The sequence below is a fragment of the Ascidia mentula genome, chromosome 8 (assembly GCF_947561715.1).
Source record: "Ascidia mentula chromosome 8, kaAscMent1.1, whole genome shotgun sequence".
Classification (NCBI taxonomy): Eukaryota; Metazoa; Chordata; class Ascidiacea; order Phlebobranchia; family Ascidiidae; genus Ascidia; species Ascidia mentula.
Window position 1 is genome coordinate 6,054,099 of NC_138573.1, and position 27,033 is coordinate 6,081,131.

Here is a 27,033-nt window from a genome sequence, read left to right on the forward strand (position 1 = left end):
AACGGATTCGCAAGAAAAATAATCGAGTGTACAGAGAATCAAAGCCAGTCCATAAAGCCACTAAAAAGTGAAACACGAATGCAGATTAGCAAGTGGCAAAGGAAGAAGTTTTACTGGAAAGGCAACGTTGCAAATTCGGGTTTGAAACCAACCTCTATATAAGGGAGCGTTTCGAATGAAACATCAACTTGAGAGAGGAACTCACAGAAGCCAGAGGAAAAAACAAGATGAGACTGATCTTCCCCGTGATCGCGTTTGGTGCTTCGCTACTTTCATCAGTAGCAGGTAAGATGGTTTATATATAAAAAAGAATCCGCATGATCATGTTTAGGTAAAGTGTGCCACAAATGCATTGATGAAATGTGTTGATATGGCAAATAGTTATAAGAGCAAAAATCTTTAACAACTTGCCGTGCATCAAGAGGTATTTGTTTCCTCCGTAAAAACTAAACCAACCATATTTAAGACTGTGATGTGCCTGCAACCGCTTTTTTACCACAGGGCTCTCGTGTTGGGTTTGCGAGAACGCAAGAAGCAATGGAGAATGTAACTTCCGAGGCCGACTTGAATTGTGCCAACCTAACCAGGTAATGCAACTTAATTTCTATCAACGTCAAACGTTAGGCAAAAGTTTAATGCAGTGTTTTATTTCCTTACGCAGGAAGCATGTCAAAACACCGTTAGAACCGATAACCAGGGGGTTTGGGTTGACAAACGCTGCAAGCAGGCCCACGCCTGTGGAGACAACTATATTCAGGTACGTGACGTAGCGCAAAATTAAAAGCAACACTGCGCGGGGAAGATGGCACTCGGAACCATATGTAACATTTTGACTTGCAATATGCCGTTATCTTTTTTAGAACCCCCGTCCCGCTTGGCATCCCACTCAGTGCAATATGGATGTATTGCACACAGTTTGCCGATGCTGTTGTAACACGGACGGCTGCAACGCACCTCTTCTTGGCTGTTTGGGTCAAGGTACGTTTGTTTAAACATGTATAACATGGATTATGGTGACGAATCGTTTGACACAAAAATTTTTGAAACTTTTTTGATTATTTGTTACTTTGTCGCACTGGGATTCGAACCCAAGTAATCTTATGTGAGAGATCAATTTTTTTACTTTGCACGTGGCTCGGGGGCCACATCCGATAGCTGATGAATCCCAATTACGTTTCTTACACTTAGTATGATGCTTTTTAAACGCCAGATCTTATTTTTTTTTATTTCCACTATAACTAATTTCAGCCAGCCAAAAATGGTAAAGTAAATAATAACACGTCTGTATTAATTTTCTGTCAGTAAACAAAAACACGCAAACCTTTCAAACCAGAAAAAGTGTGCGGTCAACCACCAGTGGCGCCAGAAAACGGGTTTAGAGTGTGTACGAGCGAAAGCGTCTATCCAGTTGGAACAGAATGCGAGTTTGGTTGTGATCCTTATCATACACGTGTCGGCCCGCTTTACACAACATGCATTGACACCGCTACTGGAGATTTACTTTGGGACAATCCACCTCCGTTCTGTCAACGTAAGTAAAATAAGTGATTTGTGCTTTTTTGTTACATTATGTTTTCAATAACGTACGACCGAAACAATGTTGCGTTGAATTCACAGCAAACCAATGTGATGACCAAGGTGGTCTCCGACACGGAAACTATTCTTGTAGCAATGGAAACCTAGCAACCTCCGACTGCTCTTTCCAATGTTTATCGGAAGGATACAGTTTGTTTCCGGAAGGCAGGACCAACAACACGTGTCAGAACAACACAGAATGGAATGTTCCAAAGCCGTGTTGCGCAAGTACGACACATACTATACTCTATTCTTCATTTCGGGAAAAGTGGTTGATCCAGCTTGGCTGCAATGCCCTGGCTGTGTTGTGAACCTAATGCTCAGAAAACCATGTAGAACTTCTGCATGTTTTTAAACATCATCTTCATGCGTTTTTCAGAGCAGTGCCCTCCTCACGCCGTGATGGATGTAGCATTTGTGCTTGACTCGTCGTCGTCGGTCGGAGCACAGAACTGGGACGTAATCAAGGAGTTCGTCGAATCGGTTATTACGTGAGTAACCAAAACAATGACTCCAGTCCTGTATCCATGTCTTCAGTGAAAAAGTTTGCACGTTGGCAAAACTAAAAGAACTTGAGTATTTCAACATCACAATCACATGGCACATGCACTTCTTAAAATATAGTTGTTGTCGCTACGCGTTACATCTAAATTGGGTTTATATTGCAGGCAATACGATATCGCCAATGACTCGGTACAAGTGGCAGCATTGGCATACCAGAACGTTCCAGATACGGGAAATCAGATTCTCTTCAAAGATTCAGATCCTGTAGCCAAGTTACGGACAATGGACTACGAATCTGGAGGTAAACGTTCCCAAATCAAAATGCATAAGACCTGCTTAGTATGAAATATTTAGTATATACTTGAAAAATTTTTAATTCTCACAAAAAATCAAATGATATTTTACCCAAGTAACAACTATTTTTCAGCTTTTGTATGCTTTTGTATGCACAGCTTATATCTGATCACAACAGCAAACATTTTGACTTATTGTCAGGTACAAACACGGGGGCTGCACTTAAGCATGTGAAAAATGTGATGTTTACAACTGAAAATGGTGACCGAGTGAATGCCCTGAATGTCGTTGTCGTTATTACGGACGGAATTTCCCAAGACCATGTTTTGGAAATCTCAAACCAACTTCGTAGCGAAAAAGGCGCTTTGGTAACAATGGCTTTGGCTTTTGAATTACTAGCAAACAAAAAAAAACAATCAAACAAAGGCACTAATTTAGGCAGTTATGTAGTCAAGGTTTTCTTAATTTCAGCATCGGCTTATGAGCATACGCCAACGCTTGTCAGCGTTGTTTTATAAATTTTCGCATTTCCAATATTTCGCATTAATAATTTTGTAGGCATTGGATAGGTTCAACAAATTACTTTCCGATGTTGGCATTTAACGCTTGTTTGTTTCCGTTTGTAGACATGACTTTTTGTTTCTATTTCGCAGATATACGCCCTTGGTATTAAGCCGAGTTTTCCAAACCAGCTGAACGAGGTGCAGCTGAACGAAATAGCTGGTGACCCTAGCAGAGTACTTATATCGGAAGCAAGTTTCGAAGGCTTAAAGGGAGCTTTATCCGACCAGTTGGCCGATGTTATTTGTGGTGACCCTTGCTTCGATATCAACGAGCATCTTGAAAGAACCCGAATGGGACTTCTTTAAGGAACGAAATAACGCAAACGTGATTTGTACAGATGTGTTGAAATGTATCCGCGCGTTAGCGAGTTTCCATGATTGCAAAAATTGATATGTGTGTGTACACAACGCATCAAATTTACCCTTGGTTTAGAAGCAAATAATAAAAGTGACTTTAAATTGAAACAACACATGTGCACTGCTTGTTCCAGTAAATACTTCAGATACGTTCATCGAAGGTGACGCTTCTATGTTCGATTGCTTTGCCAAAGGGCATACAAGTGTGCTGCCAACATACATAAAACACGCCATTCAGACCAAATAACACAGACTCGCCCGAAAAGAAAACCCAAAAGCATGAGCGCCGCAGTGACACTTAATTTGTAAAGTCTTTTCAATTAATTTCCGTGCGGATCAAGACATTTTGATCAATTTTAAACAATTGATACTTTTCGGGTCATGTTCAGAAAGCACACATAGTATAACCAGGCATGTGGCACAGTATCAGTCACATTCTATCTCGCTGCAGAGGCAATAGATGTAAAACACAGCGGTTTGTGGCGGGGTAATAAATATGGATAAATGTACAACAGGGCATCAAGAGGTTTTCGATCATTTTGTGAATAACATAAGCTATTTTTTATCATACAAAGCACTGAATGTAGAAATGCGCTGAAACTTGATGTAAGGATAAAGAAACATCCAAACCACGTAAACAGCCGCTGGGCGGCACGCAAGCACTACGCATAGGGATCGCAAAGCCGAAAATCGTGACGTTTAGGTTGCACATGCTCATAAATTTGATGCGCCTCGTCGAAAAAGGTACGTAAGTTATCTTTTACAGAACTCAGGCCCATCCGCTAAAAGAAACGCGATACAACCATGAGGAACTTAGGTTTTGCGCTGACGTTAGCCTGGATAGCAGGATGTACTTTCGGTAAGTTAGCTACTGCGAATAAACGCATGCTTAGTGTTTAAAAATGTTTTTTTTTTCAGTTCTGCACTTAACGTGGCGAAACTTTTAATGCTTTGAATATTCAAACCGAACAAAATTAAAATTTCTAAAGTGCAAAAAAAGACGGAATGACAAATGTGATGTAAAAAATGAAAGGAGTTTAATGCTAAGATTTATCTTTGTAGGTCTGAACTGCTTCGTGTGCGAAAACCAGCCGACAAACAGACACTGCGTTTTATTCGGACGAATAAAAAAGTGTGCTAAGAACGAGGTGAGTCTGGAAAACTTTGTACGTGGCAACGTTGCGCAACGTAAGGGGTTTTGAATGTCTAATGTGTCTACTCAGCCAACACACATAGATAAACTTTAGCGACAAATGTAATTAGAAAAATTTTCACCTAGAAGATATGATGTAATAGAAACGCGTAGCAGTAATAAGTATTGTTGAACGAAACCTTATAACTTTACGTACAAAAGCATTCGGATCCAAGCGCTCTCTGAGCTTAAATTTAAATTCAGAGGAACAAACGTGCAGACCCCAGACCATACTTTTTGTATTCTATTGACATGAGCCTCATATTTGACATGGGTGAAAAACTGCAAACGTGCAAGATGGGCGGGTTTTCTGCTTAATATGACGATATTTGTGCACGAAATAGACGTCCTGGCCCAATGCAATATTCGACACATCTTGATTTTACAGCGATGATTGAAGTTGCCACACTCCAAACAACATATTGTTTCGTTCGTCGAGATAATTGGTGCCAACAACACGCACTTCGACCTAATGTATTTTTGCTTCTAGGATGCGTGCCAGAACGTAGTAAGGAGGAATGGATACCAACGGGCTATCACTAAAACATGCAAACAAGCCGTCGCATGTGCAAACAACTTCTTTCAGGTAAAGGTCCATCATTTCTTTGTGTTCATTCCACTCATAGTGTCATTAGTTTTCTGCACTGATATAATCGGCCTGTTCTTATCTACATATGTGTCGATATCGCAGTTTCACAAATGTGTTATCTCACTAAATGTTGCTCGTGATTGGAAAGGGCAACACAAAATGACTCGCTTGTTTACACAATACACCCACTCTCACGACGAAATGCGTTGAACTTTCTGCGGTCGCGATGCCGCAAAGCAGACACGCTTAATTAAGTCACTTCGGGCTATGAAATCTCTGCATTTTTGGACAGTTGCGGTGCGCTTTGGAACGCTCCAAGTCAACCAGATCTGGAATCGTATTGTTATGCAACACAAAAGCTCACATTCTGACTAAAACATAATAATAGACAACGCGTTGTTATACCAAGCCTCAAAAGGTTGAACGTTACGACATAAATAACATACGGTTACATACGGTTATATAGTAGGCTGACAATTCGTTTTTACTGATTTACAGGAATATGCCCCCCTTATGCACTGATGGATGTCGTTTTCGTGTTGGACACGTACGAATCTGCCGGAGCTGATGAGTGGGATGTGATAAAGCAGTTTGTGGAATCAATATTCTGGTAAGTTTGTATAGGTAAGCTAAATGAGTCACCACGAACGATACGAAATATCCCACGGCGACAGCATTACATAACGGGGACTGACATGCGAAAAATAGCACTTTCAAGCATGCAGTGTGACGATTTTCGGAATGTGTTATTGGAAACGCGATAATAACATACGATTAACAAACGCATTCGTGCACTTCACAGTTCGACCAAGCATGAAAACTTTTTTTTAACCTTCAGGCAATTCATCATCGGTGAAGATAAAGCTCAGATAGCCGTATTGCCACACAACAGCGACCCAGGCAACATAGCTCACATTCTGCTAAACGAAACCAACAACATCGATTTCCTGATCGAAAAATTCATTGCGATTCAATATGCACCAAGCAGTAAGATTTTGTTTAAAGTATTTTTTTTTTAAAGACGCCATATAGAATAGCAGAAAACGTAGGGAAATAAATCCATTTTAATGGCAAAATGGTATTACCCAAACACTTTGCTGTCGAAGGAGATAACCTTGTTCTTGATTGGACCGCTAATATAAGAAGTAACGCAATATAAATGCTCAAAATAATTTAAGTTATTTGTTGACACCTTCAATGTATACGTATGAAAAACATTATTTTACTTAGCACTGTCTTTTGTGCAGTATACAAATATGTGTTTTAGCTGTAAAGGAATTGCTTTTACAGGCGGCAACACAGTGAGCGCCCTGGAACGTGTGCGAGACATAATATTTCGTCCAGAAAACGGAGACCGCCCAGACGCTGTGAATGTTGTTGTTGTTATCACCTACGGGCCAATAGAAGGCGACGTTCTTACGATTGCGAACGATCTTCGCCGCAGCGGTGCATTGGTACTTGGTTCCTCATTTAAGCGTTTTGTAAACATATTTAACCTGGCTGTTGTTTCAGATCTACGTCCTTGCAATCGAGCACAACCAACTTGACCTGCAGCAGTTCTACGCGATAACAGGCGACCGAAAGCGAGTTTTGGTCTCAGAAGAGAGCTTTGCGGGACTTAGCGAAGAACTTTCCGAACAGCTGGGTTTATCAATCTGCGGTGATCCTTGCTTCGATTACGCGGAACATTTGGAACGTCTAAGTAGCAATTTTACAAGGACATGAACGCGACCTACTTGGAGCGTCGTTTCCTCGAAAATCGACACGAAAAGTTGTAAAATGTGCAATTTTGGAAACTCCGAATTTTTGTTTTCTGTTTTACCAATGTATTAATCCGCTTATTTGATGCACTAAACATGTCAACATATTAATATTGCAATTTAAACCGTAACAAGAAAACAAAATCCATCTATGATGTCGATTATTGTCAAACAGCATGCAGTGGAAGGGTTAGTGCAGAAATTTATTCATTGCTAATTGCGGAAGTGAAACATGCTATCGTCTGTCATGTGTTAAAGCCTATGCTACAAATGCAAGTCAAAATCCAAACGTGTTCACACAAGCACTTGCATGTAAATGCTTTGTAGCGTCTTATCGCAATCTATGTTTTTGGCAAACAAACACGTTTCTGCGATATAGAAACGAGTTGTTACAACTAATCCAACACACAAATCCAACACTGCGCGCATCTTTTAGAACTTTGGTGGTTAAAGCAATGTATATATTGTTTTCTGCGTCCTCTAATGCCGCCCGCAGACAGAAAAGCCTGGCACGTCAGTGCCTTCAAGCTGCATTCGTTTCAAGGACCTTACAGCAATGTGGACAGTTGCAAACGTATCTGAACAACATGCTTTGCGCTCAACTCTCTCTGCTTTAAAAAAAGAATGATGGTAAACCGTGAGGCCAAAATATTTGCAGAAATCGTCTGCGAACCGCCACAGGCCGATCCAGAGTTCGGCACTGTATCTTGCACGAACGGCAACATCATGGGCAGTCAGTGCTCGTTCGTTTGTAACGCAAACTACGATCTGGAAGGGGCGCCACAAACTACCTGTATTCACGACGGAAATGGCGACACACTTGGCGTGTGGACCAACCCTCCACCAGTCTGCAACCGTATGTTATTACTCACTGTTGCTGCGTTGAAGGCTCAATTGATAGTTAAATTGCAGTAATAGTATGATATTGTTCTAATAGTATGACATGTTTAGCAATTGTTTGCATCCCGCAATCCGCGCCGGATTTCGGAACAGTAAGCTGCTCCAACGACAACTTTGCCACTAGCGTTTGCACGTTCGAGTGTGAGCCAGGCTATGCCCTAATAGGCGCAGATGAAACGACCACGTGCGCAGATGATGGTAACAACGACGCACTGGGTGATTGGACCAATCCCCGACCCGTCTGTGAACGTAGGTTACCCGGAGATCCCACGTTGCTCACTCCACTTTAACCATTCTGTCACTTTGTAGCAATTGTTTGCGAACCGCCTCAAAGCAGCCCCACCAATGGTTTGGTTGTTTGCTCTGACGGAAACGCGGTCGACAGCGACTGTACTTTTACATGCGATGAAGGTTTTCCTCTTATTGGAGCCCCGTTGGTAACTTGCCTCGACGATCTTAGCGGAGACGCACTAGGTGCTTGGAGCGAGCCTGCACCAACCTGTGAACGTACGTTTCCCGATGCAATGAAACAACCGCAGTACTAATAGTTTCTCAATCCTTTTAATTTAATCGTGCAGCCATCACATGTCCTCCCCCGAGGGAAAACCCACTTAACGGTGCAGTCCAGTGCAACGCAGGCATCTCTCTTAACAGCGAATGTGCTTACACGTGTGATATCGACTACGCATTGGTTGGGTCTCCCGGCACCACTTGTGTCGACGATGGAAACGGCGATGCCATTGGCGTGTGGACCAATCCTGAGCCACTTTGCGAACGTAGGGGGTTCCAACTTTCCCTAGCTTTTTTCCAGCGATTCGCTGGAAATTTTTAACTCGTTATCGCAGCAAAACTTATTCTTGAATGCTCTTTTCTTTGCACCAATCTTGTCAAAAGCTATACAATATCTTGGATATAGTATAGCACATTCAGAAACATTTGACTTTATTTGCAGACTTTCGTACCATGCATGAACAAATCTAAAATTACTATTTGATCCTTATATTTGCGAGATATCCGACTACATTCTTTTTCCTTTCGTCGAGCCGACGAAAGCCACGGACACATTCAGTTTTTTTCTTATAAAAAAACAACAAATCACTTTCAACTCTCTTGCAGAATCGGCATGCGCATGTTGCCACGTCCTTTTCATTAACATTGGGGCGCCGCGATCACGTGTAACTTCCCACTCAGGTAAAACTTGCGGCACACCACCATCGGCGCCAGAGAACGGTTTCCGTGTTTGCACCGACGGAAACTTCCGCGGTTCTCAATGCGAGTTCGGCTGCGACCCCTTCCACACCCGTGTTGGACCGCTCTACACAAACTGTATCGAGCCCAGCGAAGGCAAAATTGGCATCGCAGCCAAATAGAATCCGAGGTGTTTTTACAATTGAGAGCGGGGAATATACGAGGTAACACATTCAACTTTGCTTTGCAGCGAACAGGTGCGATGACCAGGGTGTTTTGCTCCACGGAAATTTCTCTTGCAGCAACGACAACTTCGCCACCTCGACCTTGTCTCAACGATACTGCATGGACCGTCAACCGTCAACGATACTGCATGGTCATATTCTAACCAAAACTTGCTTGTAGCCGAAATTCTGCTGATAGCTGCCAACGCCACAAGCACCACCCTGCAGTAGGAGTGTATATATATGCATTTACTCTAGATAAGTAACTTGTGTCTTGCCAAAGCAGGGGGTTCCTTGCTCCTCGATGTCGGTGTTTCTTTGTCACGAATAAAAAATTCACATAGATCAATCGTGTTTTAATTAGAGGCATAAGCCATTGTACCTTATTGGAAGGCAAGTAGTGAAAGCAGACGAAAACAGCATCGAGAAATGAATCATTTTCATTGTAATTGATAGTTAGACGATGGGCCGCTTCGTGACTATACGTTTATTATTCAGTTGAAAGACGTCAAGGAAACCGCTTACTTAACCAGATAGATATTAGCATCGAGCCCAATAATATGAGTTCTGTGATCTGCATACAAATGACCTTGATTTTCCCAATCGTTACACCTATTTTGGTGCCCAACGGATGACGGTGATTGTGTATAGTCACCACAAAGTGGAGAAAGAATACCTCGCATTGTTGCAATACCGCAAGAGAAAACGTTTAGGCGTTGCGGCGAGCGCCACAGTAATTCACCTTTCTTCCGCTTGTTCTGCAACATTCCTATAATTGTTTATTCCTGTACAGACAACACATTTACACATAAAGAATTTCAACAATATCAAAATTTCGGCTCTCTCTGTTAATGCAACCAAAAGCATGAGAAAAACTGAGTCCTTGTCAGAAAGATCATTGGCAGTGTCAAAAAAGTAAAAATTAAAGAAGTCAATGAAAAGGCCATAAAAATAAATAGGCCTCCATCATCCAAATATTGTGTATCAAAGAAAGATCACGCAACTTTACTTGGACATAGAAAGATGTTGACAACGCTATCACGCGCTATCATCTACGCATGGGAAACCACAAAATACTTCCACGTTATCGCAAAACCGTGACATAAAACGAACGTGTCTATCCCGCAACAAGCATTTCCAACGAGAATGTACTTGGAAAGCCTGTCTATTCTGAATTCACTGAGACTGCATAGGATTTCGGTAGTACGCAGGAATATATGATGGATATATACTGTTTAGTTGCAATCCTTCTTTTGCATATCAATCTTGTGCCAGGTTTGTATGTTAAGTTAAATCAGGAATCAAATCACATTTGCTATATTTATATATTTTTGTGTGTTACATTTCAAACGTTATGTTGTATCTATTTAGCACTGATGTGTTGGGTCTGTGAAAACGCACGAAGCAACGGGGAGTGTAACTTTCGAGGCAAACTTACACAATGTCGAACCAATCAGGTACAGGACAATGATAAACCACGAGTTACTCAACAGCAATTTTTGATATAAAAAATTACGCTTCAAAACCAGGAGGCTTGTCAAAACACCGTCAGAACGGACAATCAAGGAGTATGGGTTGATAAACGCTGCAAGCAAGCCAGTGCATGCGACAGCAACTACATACAGGTGATAATAGGAACTCGATGCTAATATTTCCGTTACGAGGCGGCACTATTCTGTTGTTTTCTTGGTGGCTTAATCTAACAACCAATGCATTCACTCAGAACCCCCAGCCAGCTTGGTATCCCACACAATGCAATATGGCCTCTTTGCACACCGTGTGTAGGTGTTGTTGCGACCAAGACGGATGCAACGCCCCATTAGTTGGTTGTGATAACACAGGTATTACTCGAAGCCACGTGTAACGGCTATTTATTGGTTAACATTTAAGGATTAAGATTATGCACAAGGCTTTATAAATGTTTCCCCGTTTAAAATTTGGTAAAATTCTTTCGTAAGAAACAGTATTATGTTTTTGTTTTACTTAAGCAAGCGTGTGCAATCCACCCCAACCAGCTCCGATACACGGTAAAGTATCGTGCAGCCACAATAACAACGTGGGAAGTGTGTGTCGGTTCTCATGCAATTTTGACTACAGTCTACACGGCAGCTTCTTTTCTGTATGTGGTAGGTAACATGCAAAAAAACAACGTGATAAACATGATTAGAGCGTATAATAGAAAAACTTTCGAAACACTGCAATTTTACCCTTATTTTTTGCAAAATCTAACAAGGTGGAAACGGTGAGTGGAATGCTCCGCCGCCTTGGTGCTTTGAAATCATGTGCGACATTTTCGTTGCAAGACCAGACAACGGCGACGTGACATGTGACAAAAAATCAACCCCGGGGAGCATGTGCAGGTAGTAAATCTAGCTCACACTATCACTTGATACTGATACCAAAGGCCCATGTAGTACCAATTCAGCAGCAAACTCGTGGAATTTTGTAGGTTTTACTGTGATGAGGGGTATCAGCTTGTTGGAGAATTTGACACAACATGCATCAGGCAAGAGGAAAACGATAGAGTGTTTGGGATATGGAACAATGACCTTCCGGAATGCCGTAAGAATAATTGTAAATTACATGCTTGCAATGACAGAAAAATCCCACATGCAACATCAAAGCTTGCTTTAAATTGTGCTAACATGTAATTATCTTTACATTTTACCAGGTATGGTTTGTAATCCGCCGCATATCGACCCACAAAACGGCAGAGTTACCTGCACCGATTCAAACTTCGTAGGGAGCGAGTGTTTGTTCATTTGCGACGAAAACCACCTGCTGAAATGGTTAAATCTGTCGCAAAACGGTTTTCTCGAATGCACGGAAAAAAAAAACCAAAAATTTTTAAAAACTTTTTTGATTATTTTTCATTTTGTCGCACTGGGATTCGAACCCAAGTAATCTTATGTGAGAGATCAAGTTTTTTACTTTGCACGTGGCTTGGGGGCCACATCCGATAGCTGATGAATCCCAATTAGGCTACGTTTCTTACACTTAGTATGATGCTTTTTAAACGCCAGTTCTTAATTTTTTTTTAATTTCCACCATAAGTAATTTCAGCCAGCCAAAAATGACAAAGTAAATAATAACACGTCTATATCAATTTTCTGTCAGTAAACAAAAACACACAAACCTTTTAAACCAGAAAAAGTGTGCGGTCAACCACCAGTGGCGCCAGAGAACGGATTTCGAGTGTGTACGAGTGAAGGCGTCTATCCAGTTGGAACAGAATGTGAGTTTGGTTGTGATCCTTCTCATATACGTGTCGGCCCGCTATACACAACATGCATTGATACCGCTACTGGAGATTTACTTTGGGACAATCCACCTCCGTTCTGTCAACGTAAGTAAAATAAGTGATTTGTGCTTTTTTGTTACATAATGTTTTCAATAACGTACGACCAAAACAATGTTGCGTTGAATTTACAGCAAACCAATGTGATGACCAAGGTGGTCTCCGACACGGAAACTATTCTTGTAGCAATGGAAACCTAGCAACCTCCGACTGCTCTTTCCAATGTTTATCGGAAGGATACAGTTTGTTTCCGGAAGGCAGGACCAACAACACGTGTCAGAACAACACCGAATGGAATGTTCCAAAGCCGTGTTGCGCAAGTACGACATATGCTATACTCCATTCCCAACAAAAAGTATATAATGTATCAAGCATCAGACCAAGAAAGCCACGCAGAAGTGTATAATGCTATTGTATGACAATGCAAGAGCTCGCGAAGCTAAGTCGGTAGAACGTTGCGACTGCTTGGACCAAAGTCGCGGGATCAAAAACTTCATTTTTTGGATCTCGCTCCGACTTGTCGGAAAAAGTGGTTGATCCAGCTTGGCTGTAATGCCTTGGCTGTGTTGTGAACCTAATGCTCAGAAAACTATGTAGAACTTCTTCATGTTTTTAAACATCATCTTTATGCGTATTTCAGAGCAGTGCCCTCCTCACGCCGTGATGGATGTTGCATTTGTGCTTGACTCGTCGTCGTCGGTCGGGGCACAGAACTGGGACGTAATCAAGGAATTCGTCGAATCGGTTATTACGTGAGTAACCAAAACAATGACTCCAGTCCTGTATCCATGTCTTCAGTGAAAAAGTTTGCACGTTGGCAAAAAAGAACTTGAGTATTTCAACATCACAATCACATGGCACATGCACTTCATAAAATATAGTTGTTGTCGCTACGCGTTACATCTAAATTGGGTTTATCTTGCAGGCAATACGATATCGCCAATGACTCGGTACAAGTGGCAGCATTGGCATACCAGAACGTTCCAGATACGGGAAATCAGATTCTCTTCAAAGATTCAGATCCTGTAGCCAAGTTACGGACAATGGACTACGAATCTGGAGGTAAACGTTCCCAAATCAAAATGCATAAGCCCTGCTTAGTATGAAATATTTAGTATATACTTGAAAAATTTTTAATTCTCACAAAAAATCAAATGATATTTTACCCAAGTAACAACTATTTTTCAGCTTTTGTATGCTTTTGTATGCACAGCTTATATCTGATCACAACAGCAAACATTTTGACTTATTGTCAGGTACAAACACGGGGGCTGCACTTAAGCATGTGAAAAATGTGATGTTTACAACTGAAAATGGTGACCGAGTGAATGCCCTGAATGTCGTTGTCGTTATTACGGACGGAATTTCCCAAGACCATGTTTTGGAAATCTCAAACCAACTTCGTAGCGAAAAAGGCGCTTTGGTAACAACGGCTTTGGCTTTTGAATTACTAGCAAACAAAAAAAACAATCAAACAAAGGCACTAATTTAGGCAGTTATGTAGTCAAGGTTTTCTTAATTTCAGCATCGGCTTATGAGCATACGCCAACGCTTGTCAGCGTTGTTTTATAAATTTTCGCATTTCCAATATTTCGCATTAATAATTTTGTAGGCATTGGATAGGTTCAACAAATTACTTTCCGATGTTGGCATTTAACGCTTGTTTGTTTCCGTTTGTCGAGCCTAGACATGACTTTTTGTTTCTATTTCGCAGATATACGCCCTTGGTATTAAGCCGAGTTTTCCAAACCAGCTCAACGAGGTGCAGCTGAACGAAATAGCTGGTGACCCTAGCAGAGTACTTATATCCGAAGAAAGTTTCGAAGGCTTAAAGGGAGCTTTATCCGACCAGTTGGCCGATGTTATTTGTGGTGACCCTTGCTTCGATATCAACGAGCATCTTGAAAGAACCCGAATGGGACTTCTTTAAGGAACGAAATAACGCAAACGTGATTTGTACAAATGTGTTGAAATGTATCCGCGCGTTAGCGAGTTTCCATTTGTAAAAATTGATATGTGTGTGTACACAACGCATCAAATTTACCCTTGGTTTAGAAATAAATAATAAAAGTGACTTTAAATTGAAACAACACATGTGCACTGCTTGTTCCAGTAAATACTTCAGATACGTTCATGGAAGGTGACGCTTCTATGTTCGATTGCTTTGCCAAAGGGCATACAGGTGTGCTGCCAACAGACATAAAAAACGCCATTCGCACCAAATAACACAGACTCGCCCGATAAGAAAACCCAAAGGCATGAGCGCCACAGTGACACTAAATTTGTAAAGTCTTTTAAATTAATTTCCGTGCAGATCAAGAAATTTAGATCAAGTTTAAACAATTGATACTTTTCGGGTCATGATCAGAAAGCACACATAGTATAACCAGGCACGTGGCACAGTATCAGTCACATTCTATCTCGCTGCAGAGACAATAGATGTACAACATAGCGGTTTGTGGTGGTGTAATAAACATGGATAAATCGAGAACAGGGCATCAAGAGGTTTTCGATCATTTTGTGAATAACATAAGCTATTTTTTATCATACAAAGCACTGAATGCAGAAATGCGCTGAAACTTGATGTAAGGATAAAGAAACATCCAAACCACGTAAACAGCCGCTAGGCGGCACGCAAGCACCACGCATAGGGATCGCAAAGCAGAAAATCGTGACGTTTAGATTGCCCATGCTCATAAATGTGATGCGCCTCGTCGAAAAAGGTACGTAAGTTATCTTTTACAGAACTCAGGCCCGACATCCGCTAAAAGAAACGCGATACAATCATGAGGAGCTTAGGTTTTGCGCTGACGTTAGCCTGGATAGCAGGATGTACTTTTGGTAAGTCAGCTACAGTGAATAAACGCATGCGACAGTGTTTAAAAATGTTTTTTTTAGTTCTGCACTTAACGTGGCGAAACTTTTAATGCTTTGAATATTCAAACCGAACAGAATTAAAATTTTTAAAGTGCGAAAAAAAACGGAATAACAAATGTGATGTAAAAACTGAAAGGATTTTAATGCTAAGATTTATTTTTGTAGGTCTGAACTGCTTCGTGTGCGAAAACCAGCCAACAAACAGACACTGCGTTTTATTCGGACGCATAAAAAAGTGTGCTAAGAACGAGGTGAGTGTGGGAAATTTTGTACGTGGCAACGTTGCGCAACGTATGGGGTTTTAAATTGTCTGATGTGTCTACTCAGCCAACATATATAGATAAACTTTAGAAACAAATGTAATTAGAAAATTTTTAACCGAGAAGATATGATGTAATAGTAACGCGTAATAGTAATAAGTATTGTTGAACGAAACCTTATAACTTTACGTACAAAAGCATTCGGATCCAAGCGCTCTCTGAGCTTAAATTTAAATTCGGAGGTACAAACGTGCAGACCCCAGACCATACTTTTTGTATTCTATTGACATGAGCCTCATATTTGACATGGGTGAAAAACTGCAAACGTGCAAGATGGGCGGGTTTTCTGCTTAATATGACGATATTTGTGCACGAAATAGACATCCTGGCCCAATGCAATATTCGACACATCTTGATTTTACGGCGATGATTGAAGTTGCCACACTCCAAACAACATATTGTTTCGTTCGTCGATATAATTGGTGCCAACAACACGCACTTCGACCTAATGTATTTTTGCTTCTAGGATGCGTGCCAGAACGTAGTAAGGAGGAATGGATACCAACGGGTTATCACAAAAACATGCAAACAAGCCGTCGCATGTGCAAACAACTTCTTTCAGGTAAAGGTCCATCATTTCTTTGTGTTCATTCCACTCATAGTGGCATTAGTTTTCTGCACTGATATAATCGGCCTGTTCTTATCTACATGTGTCGATATCGCAGTTTCACAAATGTGTTATCTCACTAAATGTTGCTCGTGATTGGAAAGGGCAGCACAAAATGACTCGCTTGTTTACACAATACACCCACTCTCACGCCGAAATGCGTTGAACTTTCTGCGGTCGCGATGCCGCAAAGCAGACACGCTTAATTAAGTCACTTCGGGCTATGAAATCTCTGCATTTTTGGACAGTTGCGGTGCGCTTTGGAACGCTCCAAGTCAACCAGATCTGTAATCGTATTGTTATGCAACACAAAAGCTCACATTCTGACTAAAACATAATAATAGACAACGCGTTGTTATACCAAGCCTCAAAAGGTTGAACGTTACGACATAAATAACATACGGTTACATACGGTTATATAGTAGGCTGACAATTCGTTTTTACTGATTTACAGGAATATGCCCCCCTTATGCACTGATGGATGTCGTTTTCGTGTTGGACACGTACGAATCTGCCGGAGCTGATGAGTGGGATGTGATAAAGCAGTTTGTGGAATCAATATTCTGGTAAGTTTGTATAGGTAAGCTAAATGAGTCACCACGAACGATACGAAATATCCCACGGCGAGAGCATTACATAACGGGGACTGACATGCGAAAAATAGCACTTTCAAGCATGCAGTGTGACGATTTTCGGAATGTGTTATTGGAAACGCGATAATAACATACGATTAACAAACGCATTCGTGCACTTCACAGTTCGACCAAGCATGAAAACTTTTTTTTAACCTTCAGGCAATTTATCATCGGTGAAGATAAAGCTCAGATAGCCGTATTGCCACACAACAGCGACCCAGGCAACATAGCTCACATTCTGCTAAACGAAACCAACAACATCGATTTCCTGATCGAAAAATTCATTGCGATTCAATATGCACCAAGCAGTAAGATTTTGTTTAAAGTATTTTTTTTTAAAAGACGCCATATAGAATAGCAGAAAACGCAGGGAAATAAATCCATTTTAATGACAAAATGGTAATTACCGAAACACTTTGCTGTCGAAGGAGATAGCCTTGTTCTTGATTGGACCGCTAATATAAGAAGTAACGCAATATAAATGCTCAAAATAATTTAAGTTATTTGTTGACACCTTCAATGTATACGTATGAAAAACATTATTTTACTTTGCACTGTCTTTTGTGCAGTATACAAATATGTGTTTTAGCTGTAAAGGAATTGTTTGTACAGGCGGCAACACAGTGAGCGCCCTGGAACGTGTGCGAGACATAATATTTCGTCCAGAAAACGGAGACCGCCCAGACGCAGTGAATGTTGTTGTTGTTAATACCTACGGGCCAATAGGTACTTGGTTCCTCATTTAAGCGTTTTGTAAACATATTTAACCTGGCTGTTGTTTCAGATCTATGTCCTTGCAATCGAGCACAACCAACTTGACCTGCAGCAGTTATACGCGATAACCGGCGACCGAAAGCGAGTTTTGGTCTCAGAAGAGAGCTTTGCGGGACTTAGCGAAGAACTTTCCGAACAGCTGGGTTTATCAATCTGCGGTGATCCTTGCTTCGATTACGCGGAACATTTGGAACGTCTAAGTAGCAATTTTACAAGAACATGAACGCGACCTACTTGGAGCGTCGTTTCCTCGAAAATCGACACGAAAAGTTGTAAAATGTGCAATTTTGGAAACTCCGAATTTTTGTTTTCTGTTTTACCAATGTATTAATCCGCTTATTAGATGCACTAAACATGTCAACATATTAATATTGCAATTTAAACCGTAACAAGAAAACAAAATCCATCTATGATGTCGATTATTGTCAAACAGCATGCAGTGGAAGGGTTAGCGTCTTATCGCAATCTATGTTTTTGGCAAACAAACACGTTTCTGCGATATAGAAACGAGTTGTTACAACTAATCCAACACACAAATCCAACACTGCGCGCATCTTTTAGAACTTTGGTGGTTTAAGCAATGTATATATTGTTTTCTGCGTCCTCTAATGCCGCCCGCAGACAGAAAAGCCTGGCACGTCAGTGCCTTCAAGCTGCATTCGTTTCAAGGACCTTACAGCAATGTGGACAGTTGCAAACGTATCTGAACAACATGCTTTGCGCTCAACTCTCTCTGCTTTAAAAAAAGAATGATGGTAAACCGTGAGGCCAAAATATTTGCAGAAATCGTCTGCGAACCGCCACAGGCCGATCCAGAGTTCGGCACTGTATCTTGCACGAACGGCAACATCATGGGCAGTCAGTGCTCGTTCGTTTGTAACGCAAACTACGATCTGGAAGGGGCGCCACAAACTACCTGTATTCACGACGGAAATGGCGACACACTTGGCGTGTGGACCAACCCTCCACCAGTCTGCAACCGTATGTTATTACTCACTGTTGCTGCGTTGAAGGCTCAATTGATAGTTAAATTGCAGTAATAGTATGATATTGTTCTAATAGTATGACATGTTTAGCAATTGTTTGCATCCCGCAATCCGCGCCGGATTTTCGGACAACTTTGCCACTAGCGTTTGCACGTTCGAGTGTGAGCCAGGCTATGCCCTAATAGGCGCAGATGTAACGACCACGTGCGCAGATGATGGTAACAACGACGCACTGGGTGATTGGACCAATCCCCGACCCGTCTGTGAACGTAGGTTACCCGGAGATCCCACGTTGCTCACTCCACTTTAACCATTCTGTCACTTTGTAGCAATTGTTTGCGAACCGCCTCAAAGCAGCCCCACCAATGGTTTGGTTGTTTGCTCTGACGGAAACGCGGTCGACAGCGACTGTACTTTTACATGCGATGAAGGTTTTGCTCTTATTGGAGCCCCGTTGGTAACTTGCCTCGACGATCTTAGCGGAGACGCACTAGGTGCTTGGAGCGAGCCTGCACCAACCTGTGAACGTACGTTTTCCGATGCAATGAAACAACCGCAGTACTAATAGTTTCTCAATCCTTTTAATTTAATCGTGCAGCCATCACATGTCCTCCCCCGAGGGAAAACCCACTTAACGGTACAGTCCAGTGCAACGCAGGCATCTCTCTTAACAGCGAATGTGCTTACACGTGTGATATCGATTACGCATTGGTTGGGTCTCCAGGCACCACTTGTGTCGACGATGGAAACGGCGATGCCATTGGCGTGTGGACCAATCCTGAGCCACTTTGCGAACGTAGGGGGTTCCAACTTTCCCCAGCTTTTTTCCAGTGATTCGCTGGAAATTTTTAACTCGTTATCGCAGCAAAACTTATTCTTGAATGCTCTTTTCTTTGCACCAATCTTGTCAAAAGCTATACAATATCTTGGATATAGTATAGCACATTCAGAAACATTTGACTTTATTTGCAGACTTTCGTACCATGCATGAATAAATCTAAAATTACTATTTGATCCTTATATTTGCGAGATATCCGACTACATTCTTTTTCCTTTCGTCGAGCCGACGAAAGCCACGGACACATTCAGTTTTTTTCTTATAAAAAAACAACAAATCACTTTCAACTCTCTTGCAGAATCGGCATGCGCATGTTGCCACGTCCTTTTCATTAACATTGGGGCGCCGCGATCACGTGTAACTTCCCACTCAGGTAAAACTTGCGGCACACCACCATCGGCGCCAGAGAACGGTTTCCGTGTTTGCACCGACGGAAACTTCCGCGGTTCTCAATGCGAGTTCGGCTGCGACCCCTTCCACACCCGTGTTGGACCGCTCTACACAAACTGTATCGAGCCCAGCGAAGGCAAAATTGGCATCGCAGCCAAATAGAATCCGAGGTGTTTTTACAATTGAGAGCGGGGAATATACGAGGTAACACATTCAACTTTGCTTTGCAGCGAACAGGTGCGATGACCAGGGTGTTTTGCTCCACGGAAATTTCTCTTGCAGCAACGACAACTTCGCCACCTCGACCTTGTCTCAACGATACTGCATGGACCGTCAACCGTCAACGATACTGCATGGTCATATTCTAACCAAAACTTGCTTGTAGCCGAAATTCTGCTTATAGCTGCCAACGCCACAAGCACCACCCTGCAGTAGGAGTGTATATATATGCATTTACTCTAGATAAGTAACTTGTGTCTTGCCAAAGCAGGGGGTTCCTTGCTCCTCGATGTCGGTGTTTCTTTGTCGCGAATAAAAAATTCACATAGATCAATCGTATTTTAATTAGAGGCATAAGCCATTGTATCTTATTGGAAGGCAAGTAGTGAAAGCAGACGAAAACAGCATCGAGAAATGAATCATTTTCATTGTAATGGATAGTTAGACGATGGACCGCTCCGCGACTATACGTTTATTATTCAGTTTAAAGACGTCAAGGAAACCGCTTACTTAACCAGATAGATATTAGCATCGAGCCCAATAATATGAGTTCTGTGATCTGCATACAAATGACCTTGTTTTTCCCAATCGTTGCACCTATTTTGGTGCCCAACGGATGACGGTGATTGTGTATAGTCACCAGAAAGTGGAGAAAGAATACCTCGCATTGTTGCAATACCGCAAGAGAAAACGTTTAGGCGTTGCGGCGAGCGCCACAGTAATTCACCTTTCTTCCGCTTGTTCTGCAACATTCCTATACTTGTTTATTCCTGTACAGACAACACATTTACACATAAAGAATTTCAACAATATCAAAATTTCGGCTCTCTCTGTTAATGCAACCAAAAGCATGAGAAAAACTGAGTCCTTGTCAGAAAGATCATTGGCAGTGTCAAAAAAGTAAAAATTAAAGAAGTCAATGAAAAGGCCATAAAAATAAATAGGCCTCCATCATCCAAATATTGTGTATCAAAGAAAGATCACGCAACTTTACTTGGACATAGAAAGATGTTGACAACGCTATCACGCGCTATCATCTACGCATGGGAAACCACAAAATACTTCCACGTTATCGCAAAACCGTGACATAAAACGAACGTGTCTATCCCGCAACAAGCATTTCCAACGAGAATGTACTTGGAAAGCCTGTCTATTCTGAATTCACTGAGACTGCATAGGATTTCGGTAGTACGCAGGAATATATGATGGATATATACTGTTTAGTTGCAATCCTTCTTTTGCATATCAATCTTGTGCCAGGTTTGTATGTTAAGTTAAATCAGGAATCAAATCACATTTGCTATATTTATATATTTTTGTGTGTTACATTTCAAACGTTATGTTGTATCTATTTAGCACTGATGTGTTGGGTCTGTGAAAACGCACGAAGCAACGGGGAGTGTAACTTTCGAGGCAAACTTACACAATGTCGAACCAATCAGGTACAGGACAATGATAAACCACGAGTTACTCAACAGCAATTTTTGATATAAAAAATTACGCTTCAAAACCAGGAGGCTTGTCAAAACACCGTCAGAACGGACAATCAAGGAGTATGGGTTGATAAACGCTGCAAGCAAGCCAGTGCATGCGACAGCAACTACATACAGGTGATAATAGGAACTCGATGCTAATATTTCCGTTACGAGGCGGCACTATTCTGTTGTTTTCTTGGTGGCTTAATCTAACAACCAAAGCATTCACTCAGAACCCCCAGCCAGCTTGGTATCCCACACAATGCAATATGGCCTCTTTGCACACCGTGTGTAGGTGTTGTTGCGACCAAGACGGATGCAACGCCCCATTAGTTGGTTGTGATAACACAGGTATTACTCGAAGCCACGTGTAACGGCTATTTATTGGTTAACATTTAAGGATTAAGATTATGCACAAGGCTTTATAAATGTTTCCCCGTTTAAAATTTGGTAAAATTCTTTCGTAAGAAACAGTATTATGTTTTTGTTTTACTTAAGCAAGCGTGTGCAATCCACCCCAACCAGCTCCGATACACGGTAAAGTATCGTGCAGCCACAATAACAACGTGGGAAGTGTGTGTCGGTTCTCGTGCGATTTTGACTACAGTCTACACGGCAGCTTCTTTTCTGTATGTGGTAGGTAACATGCAAAAAAACAACGTGATAAACATGATTAGAGCGTATAATAGAAAAACTTTCGAAACACTGCAATTTTACCCTTATTTTTTGCAAAATCTAACAAGGTGGAAACGGTGAGTGGAATGCTCCGCCGCCTTGGTGCTTTGAAATCATGTGCGACATTTTTGTTGCAAGACCAGACAACGGCGACGTGACATGTGACAAAAAATCAACCCCGGGGAGCATGTGCAGGTAGTAAATCTAGCTCACACTATCACTTGATACTGATACCAAAGGCCCATGTAGTACCAATTCAGCAGCAAACTCGTGGAATTTTGTAGGTTTTACTGTGATGAGGGGTATCAGCTTGTTGGAGAATTTGACACAACATGCATCAGGCAAGAGGAAAACGATAGAGTGTTTGGGATATGGAACAATGACCTTCCGGAATGCCGTAAGAATAATTGTAAATTACATGCTTGCAATGACAGAAAAATCCCACATGCAACATCAAAGCTTGCTTTAAATTGTGCTAACATGTAATTATCTTTACATTTTACCAGGTATGGTTTGTAATCCGCCGCATATCGACCCACAAAACGGCAGAGTTACCTGTACGATTCAAACTTCGTAGGGAGCGAGTGTTTGTTCATTTGCGACGAAAACCACCTGCTGAAATGGTTAAATCTGTCGCAAAACGGTTTTCTCGAATGCACGGAAAAAAAAAACCAAAAATTTTTGAAACTTTTTTGATTATTTTTCATTTTGTCGCACTGGGATTCGAACCCAAGTAATCTTATGTGAGAGATCAAGTTTTTTACTTTGCACGTGGCTCGGGGGCCACATCCGATAGGTGATGAATCCCAATTAGGCTACGTTTCTTACACTTAGTATGATGCTTTTTAAACGCCAGTTCTTAATTTTTTTTTAATTTCCACCATAAGTAATTTCAGCCAGCCAAAAATGACAAAGTAAATAATAACGCGTGTATATTAATTTTCTGTCAGTAAACAAAAACACACAAACCTTTTAAACCAGAAAAAGTGTGCAGTCAACCACCAGTGGCGCCAGAAAACGGTTTTCGAGTGTGTACGAGCGAAAGCGTCTATCCACTTGGAACAGAATGCGAGTTTGGTTGTGATCCTTCTCATATACGTGTCGGTCCGCGTTACACAACATGCATTGAAACCACTCCTGAAGAGTTAATTTGGAACAATCCACCTCCGTTTTGTCGGCGTAAGTAAAATGAATCATTTGTTATTTTTTAATAACTGCTCTCAATAATGTACAACTAAACAAATTATTGTCAAGTTACAGTAAACTGATGCTTCAAATAGTTTTTTTTTGATTTCAGGACGTGTGTGCATTCCGCCTCAAACTGCACCAATCAATGGAAGGGTTTCGTGCAGCGACGATAACAACGTAGGGAGTGTGTGCAGTTTCGTGTGTGACCCGGGATTCGTTTTGGAAGGGAGCTCGTCAACAGTTTGCGGTGAGTTAAGTTTGCAAAAACTACTGTCACGAACGGAGCAACATGTGACTCCATTTTTGCTTTTAGACGAAAGCGAATCTTGGAGCAATTCCCCACCCACTTGCCAAAGAATTCTGTGCCCGCCACCGCAGACTCCACCAGTTAACGGAGATGTGTCTTGTACAGACGAAAACAGACTGGGAAGCGTTTGCACGTAAGGTTTCATGCAGATATAGTACATAGAACTTTACTTATTAACACGTCATCTAAACTTGTGTTTTTGTGAGTTATTACCCAGCATTAACAGTCAGACGGTTTTCAGGTTTGTTTGCAACGATGGCTTCGACTTAGTGGGCGACAGGCAAAGATCTTGCGTTGACGACAATGACCAAGATTCGGAGGGAATTTGGACCAACAACGTTCCCGTATGCCAAAGTAAAAGCATTTTACGTTTTTTTTGTCCAGAGCAATGTTGCTGAGTAATCCTAAAACATTCTTATACTCCGCCTGAGGCACTTAAATCGTCTGGAATACGCATTTATGCGATTACTATAGATAAGCGTTTCACGTTATGCGGACCCATGTCTCAATTGGCGTAACATGCGCCAGGACCATCTGTGCAACTGCAGAGACACATTTTTTTGTAAACAAACAACAAACAAAAGTTTTTAAATTGAATCAGGAAAAGGATGCGATTCACCACCAGTGGCGCCAGAGAACGGATTTCGAGTGTGTACGAGTGAAGGCGTCTATCCAGTTGGAACAGAATGCGAGTTTGGTTGTGATCCTTATCATACACGTGTCGGCCCGCTATACACAACATGCATTGATACCATTCCTGGAGATTTACTTTGGGACAATCCACCTCCGTCCTGTCAACGTAAGTAAAATAAGTGATTTGTGCTTTTTTGTTACATTATGTTTTCAATAACGTACGACCGAAACAATGTTGCGTTGAATTTACAGCAAACCAATGTGATGACCAAGGTGGTCTCCGACACGGAAACTATTCTTGTAGCAATGGAAACCTAGCAACCTCCGACTGCTCTTTCCAATGTTTATCGGAAGGATACAGTTTGTTTCCGGAAGGCAGGACCAACAACACGTGTCAGAACAACACCGAATGGAATGTTCCAAAGCCGTGTTGCGCAAGTACGACATATGCTATACTCCATTCCCAACAAAAAGTATATAATGTATCAAGCATCAGACCAAGAAAGCCACGCAGAAGTGTATAATGCTATTGTATGACAATGCAAGAGCTCGCGAAGCTAAGTCGGTAGAACGTTGCGACTGCTTGGACCAAAGTCGCGGGATCAAAAACTGTATTTTTTGGATCTCGCTCCGACTTGTCGGAAAAAGTGGTTGATCCAGCTTGGCTGTAATGCCTTGGCTGTGTTGTGAACCTAATGCTCAGAAAACTATGTAGAACTTCTTCATGTTTTTAAACATCATCTTTATGCGTATTTCAGAGCAGTGCCCTCCTCACGCCGTGATGGATGTTGCATTTGTGCTTGACTCGTCGTCGTCGGTCGGGGCACAGAACTGGGGCGTAATCAAGGAGTTCGTCGAATCGGTTATTACGTGAGTAACCAAAACAATGACTCCAGTCCTGTATCCATGTCTTCAGTGAAAAAGTTTGCACGTTGGCAAAACTAAAAGAACTTGAGTATTTCAACATCACAATCAAATGGCACATACACTTCATAAAATATAGTTGTTGTCGCTACGCGTTACATCTAAATTGGGTTTATCTTGCAGGCAATACGATATCGCCAATGACTCGGTACAAGTGGCAGCATTGGCATACCAGAACGTTCCAGATACGGGAAATCAGATTCTCTTCAAAGATTCAGATCCTGTAACCAAGTTACGGACAATGGACTACGAATCTGGAGGTAAACGTTCCCAAATCAAAATGCATAAGACCTGCTTATTATGAAATATTTAGTATATACTTGAAAAATTTTTTGATTCTTACAAAAAATCAAATGATATTTTACCCAAGTAACAACTATTTTTCAGCTTTTGTATGCTTTTGTATGCACAGCTTATATCTGACTACAACAGCAAACATTTTGACTTTTTGTCAGGTACAAACACGGGGGCTGCACTTAAGCATGTGAAAGATGAGATGTTTACAACTGAAAATGGTGACCGAGTGAATGCCCTGAATGTCGTTGTCGTTATTACGGACGGAATTTCCCAAGACCAAGTATTGGAAATCTCAAACCAACTTCGTAGCGAAAAAGGCGCTTTGGTAACAACGGCTTTGGCTTTTGAACTACTAGCAATAAAAAAAAACAATCAAACAAAGGCACTAATTTAGGCAGTTATGTAGTCAAGGTTTTCTTAATTTCAGCATCGGCTTATGAGCATACGCCAACGCTTGTCAGCGTTGTTTTATAAATTTTCGCATTTCCAATATTTCGCATTAATAATTTTGTAGGCCTTGGATAGGTTCAACAAATTACTTTCCGATGTTGCCATTCAACGCTTGTTTGTTTCCGTTTGTAGACATGACTTTTTGTTTCTATTTCGCAGATATACGCCCTTGGTATCAAGCCGAGTTTTCCAAACCAGCTCAACGAGGTGCAGCTGAACGAAATAGCTGGTGACCCTAGCAGAGTACTTATATCGGAAGCAAGTTTCGAAGGCTTAAAGGGAGCTCTATCCGTCCAGTTGGCCGATGTTATTTGTGGTGACCCTTGCTTCGATATCAACGAGCATCTTGAAAGAACCCGAATGGGACTTCTTTAAGGAACGAAATAACGCAAACGTGATTTGTACAGATGTGTTGAAATGTATCCGCGCGTTAGCGAGTTTCCATGATTGTAAAAATTGATATGTGTGTGTACACAACGAATCAATTTACCCTTGGTTTAGAAGCAAAAAAATAAAAGTGCCTTTAAATCAAAACAACACATGTACACTGCTTGTTCCAGTAAATACTTCAAATACATTCATCGAAGGTGACGCTTCTATGTTCGATTGCTTTGCCAAAGGGCATACATATGTGCTGCCAATAGACATAAAAAACGCCATTCAGATCAAATAACACAGACTCGCATGATAAGAAAACCCAAAGACATGAGCGCCGCAGTGCCACTAAATTTGTAAAGTCTTTTAAATTAATTTCCGTGCAGATCAAGACATTTTGATCAAGTTTAAACAATTGATACTTTTCGGGTCATGATCAGAAAGCACACATAGTATAACCAGGCACGTGGCACAGTATCAGTCACATTCTATCTCGCTGCAGAGACAATAGATGTACAACATAGCGGTTTGTGGTGGTGTAATAAACATGGATAAATCGAGAACAGGGCATCAGAGATTTTCGATCATTTTGTGAATAACATAAGCTATTTTTTATCAT

General features: G+C 41.4%; 5 protein-coding genes across 5 annotated transcripts in view; 4 read left to right on the forward strand and 1 right to left on the reverse strand.

The window, feature by feature from the left end:
- Nucleotides 1-27,033, reverse strand: part of LOC145910446 (exocyst complex component 3-like) — a 59,778-nt gene that overhangs the window by 18,775 nt on the left and 13,970 nt on the right. The gene's annotated exons all lie outside the window — the stretch shown is intronic.
- On the forward strand, nucleotides 5,012-6,906 carry LOC145910450 (von Willebrand factor A domain-containing protein 2-like). The gene is made up of 5 exons (XM_082997580.1): nucleotides 5,012-5,071; nucleotides 5,573-5,684; nucleotides 5,913-6,061; nucleotides 6,365-6,528; nucleotides 6,587-6,906. The coding sequence occupies exons 1-5, from the start codon at nucleotides 5,032-5,034 to the stop codon at nucleotides 6,797-6,799; spliced, it is 678 nt and encodes a 225-aa protein (XP_082853706.1). The 5' UTR covers nucleotides 5,012-5,031; the 3' UTR covers nucleotides 6,800-6,906.
- Nucleotides 7,462-9,377, forward strand: LOC145910983 (P-selectin-like). The gene is made up of 6 exons (XM_082998211.1): nucleotides 7,462-7,690; nucleotides 7,786-7,983; nucleotides 8,044-8,241; nucleotides 8,313-8,510; nucleotides 8,851-9,038; nucleotides 9,225-9,377. The coding sequence occupies exons 1-6, from the start codon at nucleotides 7,462-7,464 to the stop codon at nucleotides 9,375-9,377; spliced, it is 1,164 nt and encodes a 387-aa protein (XP_082854337.1).
- On the forward strand, nucleotides 10,288-14,479 carry LOC145910448 (E-selectin-like). Its single transcript, XM_082997577.1, has 13 exons — nucleotides 10,288-10,421; nucleotides 10,518-10,603; nucleotides 10,676-10,771; nucleotides 10,870-10,987; nucleotides 11,135-11,272; nucleotides 11,380-11,506; nucleotides 11,596-11,708; nucleotides 12,295-12,492; nucleotides 12,579-12,764; nucleotides 13,085-13,196; nucleotides 13,370-13,506; nucleotides 13,701-13,867; nucleotides 14,159-14,479. The coding sequence occupies exons 1-13, from the start codon at nucleotides 10,364-10,366 to the stop codon at nucleotides 14,372-14,374; spliced, it is 1,752 nt and encodes a 583-aa protein (XP_082853703.1). The 5' UTR covers nucleotides 10,288-10,363; the 3' UTR covers nucleotides 14,375-14,479.
- LOC145910985 (complement receptor type 1-like) lies at nucleotides 15,244-26,630 on the forward strand. The gene is made up of 29 exons (XM_082998214.1): nucleotides 15,244-15,285; nucleotides 15,487-15,572; nucleotides 16,108-16,203; nucleotides 16,703-16,814; nucleotides 17,043-17,191; nucleotides 17,496-17,609; nucleotides 18,441-18,628; nucleotides 18,720-18,912; nucleotides 18,973-19,170; nucleotides 19,242-19,439; nucleotides 19,780-19,967; nucleotides 20,154-20,302; nucleotides 21,280-21,350; nucleotides 21,447-21,532; nucleotides 21,605-21,700; nucleotides 21,799-21,916; nucleotides 22,064-22,201; nucleotides 22,309-22,435; nucleotides 22,525-22,637; nucleotides 23,222-23,419; nucleotides 23,538-23,675; nucleotides 23,742-23,868; nucleotides 23,977-24,089; nucleotides 24,337-24,534; nucleotides 24,621-24,806; nucleotides 25,127-25,238; nucleotides 25,416-25,552; nucleotides 25,748-25,914; nucleotides 26,199-26,630. The coding sequence occupies exons 3-29, from the start codon at nucleotides 16,164-16,166 to the stop codon at nucleotides 26,412-26,414; spliced, it is 3,870 nt and encodes a 1,289-aa protein (XP_082854340.1). The 5' UTR covers nucleotides 15,244-15,285; nucleotides 15,487-15,572; nucleotides 16,108-16,163; the 3' UTR covers nucleotides 26,415-26,630.